The 12,338-nt window shown below is 38.8% G+C and overlaps 1 protein-coding gene across 1 annotated transcript in view; it reads left to right on the forward strand.

The window, feature by feature from the left end:
• The window catches only part of COPB2 (coat protein complex I subunit beta 2), a 33,240-nt gene that overhangs the window by 14,103 nt on the left and 6,799 nt on the right, over positions 1-12,338 (forward strand). Inside the window, exons 6-15 of the mRNA XM_055412858.2 lie at positions 82-228; positions 1,855-1,954; positions 2,608-2,750; positions 2,995-3,194; positions 4,536-4,646; positions 6,625-6,713; positions 6,806-6,912; positions 8,161-8,304; positions 9,179-9,309; positions 10,015-10,222. Coding sequence (XP_055268833.2) covers positions 82-228; positions 1,855-1,954; positions 2,608-2,750; positions 2,995-3,194; positions 4,536-4,646; positions 6,625-6,713; positions 6,806-6,912; positions 8,161-8,304; positions 9,179-9,309; positions 10,015-10,222 — 1,380 coding nt within the window. The remainder of the gene's footprint in view (positions 1-81; positions 229-1,854; positions 1,955-2,607; positions 2,751-2,994; positions 3,195-4,535; positions 4,647-6,624; positions 6,714-6,805; positions 6,913-8,160; positions 8,305-9,178; positions 9,310-10,014; positions 10,223-12,338) is intronic.

Below are 12,338 nucleotides of genomic sequence, written 5' to 3' on the forward strand. Positions count from 1 at the left end.
GTGACCTGTCAGGGGTGTGGTGGAGCTGCCTTCTGAAATGAAGGCCCCATGTTGACTGGCAGATGCTATTGCTCTCTGAAGGTGTGGCAGCTGGGCTCATCGTCACCAAACTTCACTCTGGAGGGACATGAGAAAGGCGTGAATTGCATTGATTACTACAGTGGTGGTGACAAGCCATACCTCATCTCAGGAGCAGATGACCGTCTTGTGAAAATATGGGACTATCAGGTACAGTTTTTTCATAGCTTACTTGCCTTATGTTAGATATACTTCTCATGATTTCTTACAGGACAGTTCAAACTTGGGTTGTTGACCTCTGTTTTGGGCATAATAATAAGTTAGTTCAGTTCAGTCGCTCAGTCGTGTCTGACTCTTTGTGACCCCATGAATCACAGCACGCCAGGCCTCCCTGTACATCACCAACTCCCAGAGTTCACTCAAACTCATGTCCGTCGAGTTGGTGATGCCATCCAGCCATCTCATTCTCTGTCGTCCCCTTCTCCTCCTGCCCCCAATCCCTCCCAGCATCAGAGTCTTTTCCAGTGAGTCAACTCATCGCATGAGGTGGCCAAAGTATTGGAGTTTCAGCTTTAGCATCAGTCCTTCCAATGAACACCCAGGATTGATCTCCTTTAGAATGGACTGGTTGAATCTCCTTGCAGTCCAAGGTACTCTCAGGAGTCTTCTCCAGCACCACAGTTCAAAAGCATCAATTCTTCGGCGATCAGCTTTCTTCACAGTCCAACTCTCACATCCATACATGACCACAGGAAAAACCATAGCCTTGACTAGACGGACCTTTGTTGGCAAAGTAATGTCTCTGCTTTTTAATATACTGTCTAGGTTGGTCATCGGAGAAGGCAATGGCAACCCACTCCAGTACTCTTGCCTAGAAAGTCCCATGGATGGAGGAGCCTGGTAGGCTGCAGTCCATGGGGTCACTACGAGTCAGACGCGACTGAGCGACTTCACTTTTACTTTTCACTTTCACTCATTGGAGAAGGAAATGGCAACCCACTCCAGTGTTCTTGCCTGGAGAATCCCAGGGATGGGGGTGCCTCGTGGGCTGCTGTCTATGGGGTCACACAGAGTCGGACACGACTGAAGCGACTTAGCAGTAGCAGTAGGTTGGTCATAACTTTCCTTCCAAGGAGTAAGGCATCAGGAATTGCACCTAAACTGTGGTCTCAGAATTCCCCATGAAAATAACAACAAATGCTTATAAAGATTGTAAAAATAAAATGCCATCATATTTATTTTTCATTTACTACTAGAAATGAGAAATTTCACGATTTTAATTAAAATGAATTCTTACATCCTTTAGTATCCTCATTGGCAGACTTCCATTTGTATTTCAAAACTAGCACACTAGTGACTAATGTCGGACATCACAATAGTGCTAGCAAACCTGGATATGAACTTTTGTTACTACACTTTTTATCTCCGATTTTAAATTTTTATTTTTTTCTCACATCAAAATAACCACAAATAGTTAATAAAATGAGGCCTAGAAAACCACTTATAGTGAGATACTCAAATCTGTGTTTAAATACAGGATAAAAACATTAAAGACATCTTAGGAAATTGGGGGACTGATACTTAGATGAAAACCAGCTCTTTCGGGGGGGTGTGTGTGTGAACGTTTTCTTCTTTAAATATGATAGTTACTTTTGCCTGTACAATCAATGAGAAAACATGTACACAATGAGATGATTCTCTTTTGAAAATCTCTGTATTGAATTCTATTTAGATTGTTATGACCATTATCATTGATTCTGTATCTGTGCTCTGGGAAAATTAAGGAGGAGTTATTATTTTCCACTAATAAGAGTGTTTTCTGTGTATTGACTATAGAATAAAACTTGTGTACAGACACTGGAGGGACATGCCCAAAATGTGTCTTGTGCCAGTTTTCATCCTGAGCTGCCAATTATCATCACAGGTTCAGAAGATGGTAAGTTAGAAATGTATATTTATTCCTGTGCTTATCATTCATTGCTAAGTGGATATTTAAGCCAGCTTAGTGCCCTGCATTTTCATTGGAAGTTTCAAAAGATTTTGATATTTTTTATTAGAGTAGATTACTTAAGATATAAAAGAGTACAAGGACATTGTTATTATCATCATCATGATTCTGATGTGTTTTGACTCTGTTAGGTACATAAGAGGACACCTAGAAGTTCTAGGGGAAAACGGAAAAAGCCTGTGCTTTGGAGTCTAAAAGCCCAGGATCAGATTCAGGCTCTGCCACTTCATAGATGTGTGGTTTGGGTACATTATGAAATGGGAACAAATATACCTGCCTCATAGGATTGTAGTGAGAGGATGTGGAGAAGTAACATAGAAAGCATCTGGCATGTAGTAGGCACTGTACCCAGGAATCCTGTCATTATTTCACACATAAAAATTACATTTCTTTGTTTTAGCTTGTTACGCACTTTCTATTATATGTTTATGTTGCTTTATAAAGTCAGAGAGTACAAATCAAAAATGAAGCTTCCGGGAAGTGTGTTGTGTTTGAATATAAAGACTTCCACGTGGCTGGTTCACCTGACAGTTCATTGTTGTGTATTCAAGTCAAATGGCTTATTCATATTGTTTTTTCAGGAACCGTGCGTATTTGGCATTCAAGCACCTATCGCCTTGAGAGTACTTTGAATTATGGAATGGAGAGAGTATGGTGTGTGGCTAGCCTGCGAGGGTCCAATAATGTTGCTTTGGGCTATGATGAAGGGAGCATCATTGTTAAGGTAATATCTCACTGGACCGTCTCTGAATAGGGTATACAGGGGGAACGGTTTTCTTCTAAGTCACCAGCTTTGTTAAACTGGCACTGTGTCATCGAGCTATGTACTTAAAAGAGATTAGGTACTGGTGAGGAGAGTTAAGTGGAAGAAAGGAGCCCTCCATTAAATGAAAATAGAAAATGTTTATTTTGTTGTAGTTTAATTTGTTTTCCTTTTTGTGGCTAAAAGTCATATGTCATTCCTCCAGCTTGGTCGGGAGGAACCTGCCATGTCCATGGATGCCAATGGAAAGATAATCTGGGCCAAACATTCAGAAGTCCAGCAAGCCAACCTAAAAGCAATGGGAGATGCTGAAATTAAAGATGGAGAAAGACTGCCACTGGCAGTGAAAGATATGGGCAGTTGTGAAATATACCCTCAGACTATTCAGCACAATCCTAACGGGCGGTAAGCTACCACCAGAATCTCCCTCTGGGCCTCTGTGTGTGTTTGCATATCCACAGCTTGTCCCAGCCCTGCCCTGTGATACGCCTTCCTCATTGAGCTTTTGCCCTGGCCTCACAAGTCCTCAACACAGTGGCAGGCAGCCAGGCCCGTTGATCTTGTCTGCATGCACGGTGAAGCATAATTGCTTTCCTGGCCTGTCCCACTACACAGTTTTGAACAGTGGAATAGTTTTGTGTTGACTCTGTTTCACATGTGTTGGTTTGCGTCCTTATGACATGTCCTTATGCCCCTTCAAGGGCAAGAATCCTGTCTTAGCGAGACTTAGTAGGTGCTCTCTAAATATTTGCTGACTCATTGCTCTTAAGGAGAGTTGTGAGGTCTTTGTCTTTTGAAAAAGTTTTGAGAAAGGAAATAATTCTGCTGCTTCTCTGTAATTTGTATCATCAGCTTTGTTTCTCCCTTAAGATTTGTAAAGCACTGAACATCTTGTGAAAGAAAAGTTTCTCATACAATGAGTTTAAACGTGTAAGCTTTAAAAATTATTTTACAGTAGATCTGAGCATTTTATAATGCTATCCTGAGTATTAAAAAAGACCAAGCATATAAACCAAGTATGCTGCCTTGTTCAGTAAATGGTCTCCATAATTACTTGCAATAAAGTTTTCTTATAAAGAGTAAGAACACATTGTATATTTTCCCCTTAATATCATAAAACATTTTTTGCTTAAGTTTTACATTTCACCTTTGGCAGTCTAATAACAGCCAATATGTCTGTTGAGAAAGTTTTGACTATGCACCATTCCTTTTTTCTTATCAAATTTAAAAAATATCCTGTTTATTATAAATATCATAAATTTAACAGTCATTAAAAAGTAGAGTAAGATATTTTCATTTATTTGAATGATCAGCTTTAAAATGATGGTAGCCTTGCAAGAGATCATGCCTTCTTATGATGTAAATGTAATGAGCAAAATGCCAGGTATCTGAGTACTCAACAAATGCTAGTTGAATTATTGGAGTTCTCTCCTATACGTCTCCAGCCTTTCTTATCTTCCTGACCCTTTGTTTGTAAGAGAGGCCACTGCAATAATATTTTCAGCAGTAACCCCATCTTCATAATCTGCTTTTGATTTGTTGGGTGTAATATTTATGTCTAGCTCTGTATTCCAAGAAATATATAACTTTAAAGGATATTAGGTTCATTTGTAACAGTCAACTGAAATAATGTTTGTTATTAGAAATATTTCACCATATTAGAAATAAGATAAATCATTGTTTCTTGACTTCTACATGTCATTGGTCCTCTGTACTTCCCCCCACCCTGGCTTTTCTAACTTGTAGGTTTGTTGTGGTGTGTGGTGACGGCGAGTACATCATCTACACGGCAATGGCACTGAGGAACAAGAGCTTTGGGTCTGCCCAGGAGTTCGCGTGGGCCCACGATTCTTCAGAGTAAGTTTTGGCTGTGTCATATCAACTGCCTCTGATTGCCAGTGGGCATTCAGTGTGCAGCTGTATTGAAGAGGTCTGCAAGGCTGTGCTTCTCCATGTTGAAGACCAGTTCTCACCAGACCTGTGTTGAAGGATTAGTGAGGGGCAAATGTGCAGCATGAGCTGCATTTAACTTTTATTCTCAGTTTTGAGCTGGCTCACTCAGTCTGACCCAATAATAAACTAGGGACCCAACACCTATTTTTCCTTGGTGGAGCCCACAGCAGGGCTGAAGGCAGAGTAGGCCCTCAGATAAAGACCTTGGCAGGTCCCCCCCACCCCAGAACCTGCATCCTGAGCTGCTGCTGCTGCCCTCATCTGAGCCACTTGGAGAGATGCTAGATTCTAATGTAATCATGATAAAAACTTAATGAATCTGTGATAAAACATCACGAAAATGAGTTTTCATGATGTTACTTATCTCCCATTCTTAACAAATTCTGTCTGAATTCAAAATGTTCATAAAATTGTCTCATTAAAAATAGAAAAAAATCTACCTCTCAATATTATACTATATATTTACTGACTGGTTCCTTTTTGATTCCTGTTTGGTGCACGTAATAAACATGGAGGCTTTGGTTTTTTCCATACTACACACTGAATTACATCTTCACAGTTTTCTTGGCTTTGTTTTCTCCATATTTTATGTTGCCTCTTCTGTCAACAGTGGGTAACTTAGGCCTCAGCATTGCTCAGTAAGATGCATGCTTTTTAGTTTTTAACAAAAAGGTCACTGAGAGGTAAGATCTTTTCATCAATTTCCTAAATAAACTCATTTATGTACAGTTCCATATACTAAAAAGTACTTTGTTACCATGAGCACAGTTATGGTTCATGAATTGCCATACCTCTCTCAGTACACATCTCCCTTTGTTTTGATAGTTCCCTCTTTTCAGGTTTATCCAACCCAGGCCCTCCCTGTTCAGCATCTTTCCTGTTGAAGCGAAGTACTTGTTCCATACCTTTCTCATATACTCTTGAATATCCAGCCATAGCCCCCTTTCAAGAGAGAGGCCCAAGTATACACAATTTATTAAGTTGTTGCTAAGCATGACTGACTAGAGCCACTTATAAAAGTTTTTGTTTTTTTAAGTTACTTTTTATTGAGGAATAATTTATACAAAATAAAAGGCAGTGTTTTAAGTGTATCTTTCAGCAAATTTGGACAAATGGATGTAACCTGTAACCACCAGCACAGTCAACATCTCTGTCACCTCAGAAACAACCCCTTGTTTCTGTTATAGTCAGCACCCCACCCTTGTTCCCCAGTAGATTAGATTTGTCTTCTTTAGGATTTCCTCAATGGAGTTGTGCGGTATATACTTGTCATATGGCTTGTTTTGCTCACATAATGTATTTGAGCTGCATCCATATTGTTACATGGGCTTGCCAGATTGCTCAGTGCCTGCAATGCAGGATATGTGTGGGTTTGATCTCTTATCTGGGAAGATCCCCTGGAGAAGGAAATGGCTACCCACTCTAGTATTTTTGCCTGTGGAATCCCATGGATAGATGAGCCTGGTGGGCTACAGTCTGTGGGGTTGCAAAGAGTTGAACACGACTGAGTGACTAAACTGCAACTTATTGTTGCACAGATCAATAACTGGTTCCCTTTTTGGCAGAGTAGTATTCCATTGTATGCATAGACCACAGTTGGTTTACTCATTCACCTGTTGAAGGACATTTGGATCTTTTAAAATGGTTTGTAAGCCCTAGTAATTTGTGTAATAGACATTGTGGAGCCAGTTCATTATTTGTCCAACTGTAAGCAGTTCACTGATCTCTTAGGAAAAAAATATATTAGTGAATCTTCAGGTATTCATTTTATATTTTTGTGTAATTCACTACTCAAATATATTTGAACATATTTGTAATATTTGGTGGAATTACAGTTTAGTATATATGTAATAGGCTATGATTGCTTTCCTTTTCTCCCCAGATATGCAATAAGAGAGAGCAACAGTGTTGTAAAGATATTTAAGAACTTTAAGGAAAAAAAATCATTTAAACCAGACTTTGGAGCTGAAAGTAAGTGCTGTTTATATATGATACAATTTTAGAAACTTTGTAATGGCTCAAAAACATCTAAAGATCTGAAAATATTTTGTTGTTCTTTGTAGGTATCTACGGAGGCTTCTTACTGGGAGTCAGGTCTGTAAATGGTTTAGCTTTCTATGACTGGGAAAATACGGAACTCATACGCAGAATTGAAATTCAACCCAAACATGTGAGCTTCCATCTTTGCTGTTTTTGGAATGTACCTCTTTGTGACAAACTCTGGGTCCCCAAGGCCAAGAAATACCCTGGTATCCTGCTGTCCCTGTCCCATTGTGCTGGACATGGGGCCATTACCTCAGGATTGCTTTAAAAAGGAAGATTGGGGTATTTGAATAAGGCAGTAGATGTTGGGCTTTTTGAAAAGTATAGAGTTGTACAAATGCCAAGTGCTAGTCGTATTTTAAATGGCTTTAATGCTTTGAAGAGGAAAAGTCAATGAGTTCTTGGCGTGGCAAGACCTGCAAGTCTCCCATTCAGTTCAGAAAGCCTTTGCCTACATTACCTGATAACGGCTGTTTAAACTTTAGGTGGCTGTTCACCAGTGACAGTTTTTTATCTTTAAATCTGCCTGCTTCTTTGAGAACTTTCATTGTCAGGAAGTTGTCTCTGGAGATAGATAACTTCCAAGGTCCTGGTTCTGATTTCTAGAGTCTGCATTCTCAGCCAGGGGGGCATCATCCTCAAGGGGGCAGACATCGGTTCTTGAAACCAATTGATAAGAAAAGTACTCTATTTTATCTATAAAGCATAGATGTTCATATGTTTATACATGTTATGTGTTTGTGTGCTGTGTGTATGTTTATGTATTACATAATGTATAGATGGATAGTGGCCTCCCTCGTGGCTCAGTCGGTAAAGAATCTTCCTGCAACGTAGGAGACTTGCGTTTGATCTGAGTTGGAAAGATCCCCTGGAGAAGGGAACGGCAGCCCACTCCAGTATTCTTGCCTGGAGAATTCCATGGACAGAGGAGCCTGGCAGGCTACTATCTATGGGGCCGCAAAGAGTTGGACATGACTGAGCAACTTTCAGATGTGTAGTATCTGTGATATTAAAACTTCATCAAGGAAAGTGATTGGGAAAAAATGCCTAAAAAAGGTTTGGGGTGGGAGGGAGTGAGAAACACTGTTGTAGAGCAGTTGGGAATAGTCCCGTGCTCTTCTGAATCTCAGTACACCTGGCACTTACTGCCAGCGCTCCTTCCTGCCTCCCTTAGGGCTTTCCATTTCTGTAAATAAAATAGCAGCGCCCTGTCCACCCTCCCAAATGTGTGTGTGTGTGTGTGTGTGTCAGATTAAGTGCTTACTTATTATCCTAACGTAAGAAGATAAATCTTGTAGGAAACAGCATATGCAGTTTGTCACATTTATATAGACTCCAAAATCATTTATCTGTGTTTTTGTTTGTCATGTCGCAGATTTTCTGGTCTGACTCTGGAGAGCTAGTCTGTATTGCAACTGAGGAGTCATTTTTTATCCTTAAATATCTCTCAGAAAAAGTCTTGGCTGCACAGGAAACACATGAAGGAGTTACTGAAGATGGCATTGAAGATGGTTTTGAGGTAATTGCATCAGTAAAACTTAAGCTTTGTTTTTAAATGAATTATGTACTTACAGCTGAACTTCACTCATTGTAACATTTTATTATAAATTAGGTTTGGGAAAACTTAATAAACATTTAAGGAGTTATGGTAAAATGTGAAAATTAAAGTCTTGGCTCAAAGATTAGTATCTGAAAGTATTTGTTAAAAGAGATTTGTACTTTGATTATAGGAAATCTTTAGACCAACTTTGACTGTTTTTCAGTAAGGAAGTTAGAAGTTGTCATGGTCCTAAGACAGTTTAGCTAGAGTTATTTAAAATGGGTTTTCAAGCAGAGGGAGCCTGGTGCTCTGTGATGACTTAGAGGGGTGAAACTTGGCAGGGAAGGGATGAAGGCTCAAGAGGAAGAAGATATATATATTAATTATGGCTGATTCATTTTGTTGTACAGCAAAAACCAATACAGTATTGTAAAGCAATTTTCCTCCATTTAAAAAATAAAATAAGAGAGTCTATAATTCTCTTTAAAAAAATTAATTAAATGGACTTTCAAATATAAAGATAAATCATCCATAGTAGAGGTGTCTTAGAAGATTTTATGAAATACTTATTATGCCAGTCTCATATATGTTAGGAATTTCAATCAGTACTTTCTTAGATTATGGCTTTGACTCAGTGGTGAGACTTTACATTATAGATGCTTATCCAGGAATCTTTTCTTAAATGAAGAAAGAAGATAGACATTCCAAGAAAGATTTTCTTTCTTGAACTAGGATTCTTTCTTTGCATGTCTTTTTCTATCCATAACCCCTAATTATATTCAGTTTTTTGTTATTGACAGTTTGTTATTTGTTGTTGAATAAGACAATAACAGGCTTCATTTTCTTTCTGTAGGTTCTTGGTGAGATTCAGGAAATTGTGAAAACAGGACTGTGGGTAGGCGATTGCTTCATTTACACAAGTTCTGTGAACAGATTAAATTATTATGTCGGAGGAGAAATAGTCACCATTGCCCACTTGGACAGGTAGCTGACTATTGTTTTGCTTTTGTTTTTAACATCCTAAATTTAAAAGTATACTTTAAAAATAAAACCAATTGCTGGCTTGTAACAATGATAGGCCTGGTTTTTCAGTGTTATGGTTTAAATAGGTGGCAATTGCTAACAAGCAGAGACATTACTTTGCCAACAAAGGTCCGTCTAGTCACGGCTATGGTTTTTCCAGTGGTCATGTATGAGAGTTGGACTATTAAAGAAAACTGAGTGCCGAAAAATTGATGCTTTTGAACCGTGGTGTTGGAGAAGACTCTTGAGAGTCTCTTGGACTGCAAGGAGATCAGTCCTGGGTGTTCATTGGAAGGACTGATGTTGAAGCTGAAACTCCAATACTTTGGCCACCTGATGCGAAGAGCTGACTCATTCGAAAAGACCCTGATGCTGGGAAAGATTGAGGGCAGGAGGAGAAGGAGACGACAGAGGATAAGATGGTTGGATGGCATCACCGACTCAATGGACATGGGTTTGGGTGGACTCTGGGAGTTGGTGATGGACAGGGAGGCCTGGCCTGCTGCGGTTCATGGGGTCGTAGAGTCAGACCCGACTGAACTGAACTGAATTACTGACTAAAACTGCATCAATCAAATGAAAAGATTTTGAGCAAGAGGCAGAGTGAGGGAGAGAGTAGGTCCTGATTTGGGCTTAATTCTAAATTAGTTTCCTTTTCTCTTACAGGACGATGTATCTCCTGGGCTATATTCCTAAAGACAACAGGCTTTATCTGGGGGATAAGGAACTGAACATCGTTAGCTACTCCCTGCTGGTTTCAGTGCTGGAGTACCAGACAGCTGTTATGCGGAGGGACTTCAGCATGGCCGATAAGGTCCTCCCGACCATCCCGAAAGAGCAGAGGACCAGAGTTGCACACTTCTTGGAAAAGCAGGTAAGGGGGGTTGTTTGTTTATTTGTGTGTGTTTTTAAAGCCAGCAATTTGAAAGAATGTATGAATTTGAAGAACTTTATTTCTTGTCACTGATTTCCTTATGGCAGTGGACTTTCTCTTATAAATTTAAGTCACTTGTTAATATGCTTCCTTCTCCTTTCTCATTGTCCTTTATATCCCCTTTATATGTTGAAGGTGATTTATTAGTCTTCCCTTTCTGTAGACTTCTTTTCCATTCTATCAGTATTTTCATTTCTATGCTGTATTTTTCTCTATCCTAGCTAGCTTCTCTCTTTCTGTAAAATACACATAAAATTTATCATTAGTGATGAGCATTTTCCTTAAAGTAACATTTTTATAATCAAAGTTTGTTTATTCTTGAAACATAGTTGATTTACAGTGTTGTGCCTGTCTGCTATATAGCACAGTGACTCAGTTATACACATATACACATTGTTTTTTATAATCTTTTCCATTGTGGTTTATCGCAGAATATTGAGTATAGTTCTCTGTGGTATACAGTAGGGCATTGTTTATCCATTCTGTACAGAATGGTTTTACCTACCAACCCCGAACTTCTGGTCCATCTCTCTCCCTCTCCCCTCCTTGGCAACCACAAGTCTGTTCTCTATGTCTATGAATCTGTTTCTGTTTCTTAAATAGGTTCATTTGTGCCATATTTTAAATTCCATATATAAGTGATACTTTGTGATATTTGTCTTTGCCTTTCTGACTTACTTCACTTAGCATGATAATCTCTAGATCTGTCTGTGTTGCTGCAAATGGCATTATTTCATTCCGTTCTATGGCTGTGTAGTATACCATTGTATCTGTGTACCACATCTTTATCTAGTCCTCTGTCGGTGGACATTTCGGTTGTTTCTGACTTTTGTGAACAGTGCTGCTTTAAAATCCAAGTTATGTATGTGCGCGAAATATAAAGCTTTGCAAGGCTTAGGAGAAAACAGCCCTCTCCCTTCTCTCATTTCTGCTCCCTAGTGGTAATCACTTTTAATTCTTTTAGCTGGCTATTGGCATTTATTTCCACGTGTCTAACATGCTTATTATATTGCTGTTTCTCAGTTTTAGGTATTTCTTGGGACTTCCCACTCTGCAGAAAATGAAGAATTTATCTTTCTTTCACTCCCCCTGCTTCAACAACATACATGCCATTTAAATTGTTACATCATAATTTTGATTAGATCAGTATCCATTGTTTATTATTATGACTATTTAAACCCTGTTTATAGCTGAGCCATATTATAGCTTCGCCTTTTTTCAGTTGTTTTCCCTGAGTTAATAATCGATTTTATTAAACTTTGCTTATTTTTCTGTGTTTAGGGTTATACTTCCTACTCTGCTGCTTCTCCAGATTTCCTTGCTATCTCCTTTCAGTGTGTTCAGTCTACTTCAGGCTGAACTGATTCTTTCCCTCATCATGGGTATCCCCTCCCCATCATGTAGGGGCCCCTCTTTGGCTTGAGCTGTTGTTTCCTACATCCCCTATCTGCTTTCCTGGTCTACTTCCTCATTTTTCTGGAGTATGTCCTTCAGTAGTTTTCTGAGAAAAGGGTTTTTTATTGATAGGAAGTAAATTTTTTTGTGACCTTGAATATCTGAAAGTGCCATTGCTACCCTAGAACATATTAGGCCACTTAACTGGATATAGAATTCTAAGTTGGAGATAGTTTTCTCTCGGAATTTTGAAGAAAAAATTCTATTTTGTATTCTAGTTTCTAGTTATTGTTCAAGTCTAAACCATTTATATTCCTGATTCTTAGTACCTGATCTATTTTTTCTCTTTGGAAGTTTTTTGGATCTGGTTCCTATTATTCTGTAATGTTATCATGATAGTGGGCCCTGGTTTAGGGGTCAATTATCATTCATTCTACTGGGTATTAGATGAGCTCTCTTAATTGGAAGTTCATTCCTTCATTTTTGAGAGATTTTGTTGAATCATGTTTCTGTTGATTTCCTTCCTATGTTTTCCATATTCTCTCTGTGGAACTGTTATTCAGATGTTGGACTTCTTGCACTGGTTTTCTCATTTTGTTATTCTTGGACTTTTAAAAATCTTGTTTATGGATCAAAGTTTCTCTTCATACTTAGGGTATAA

This window comes from Moschus berezovskii, chromosome 1 (genome assembly GCF_049115385.1).
Source record: "Moschus berezovskii isolate FMDL1 chromosome 1, NW_MosBer_1.0, whole genome shotgun sequence".
NCBI lineage: Eukaryota > Metazoa > Chordata > Mammalia > Artiodactyla > Moschidae > Moschus > Moschus berezovskii.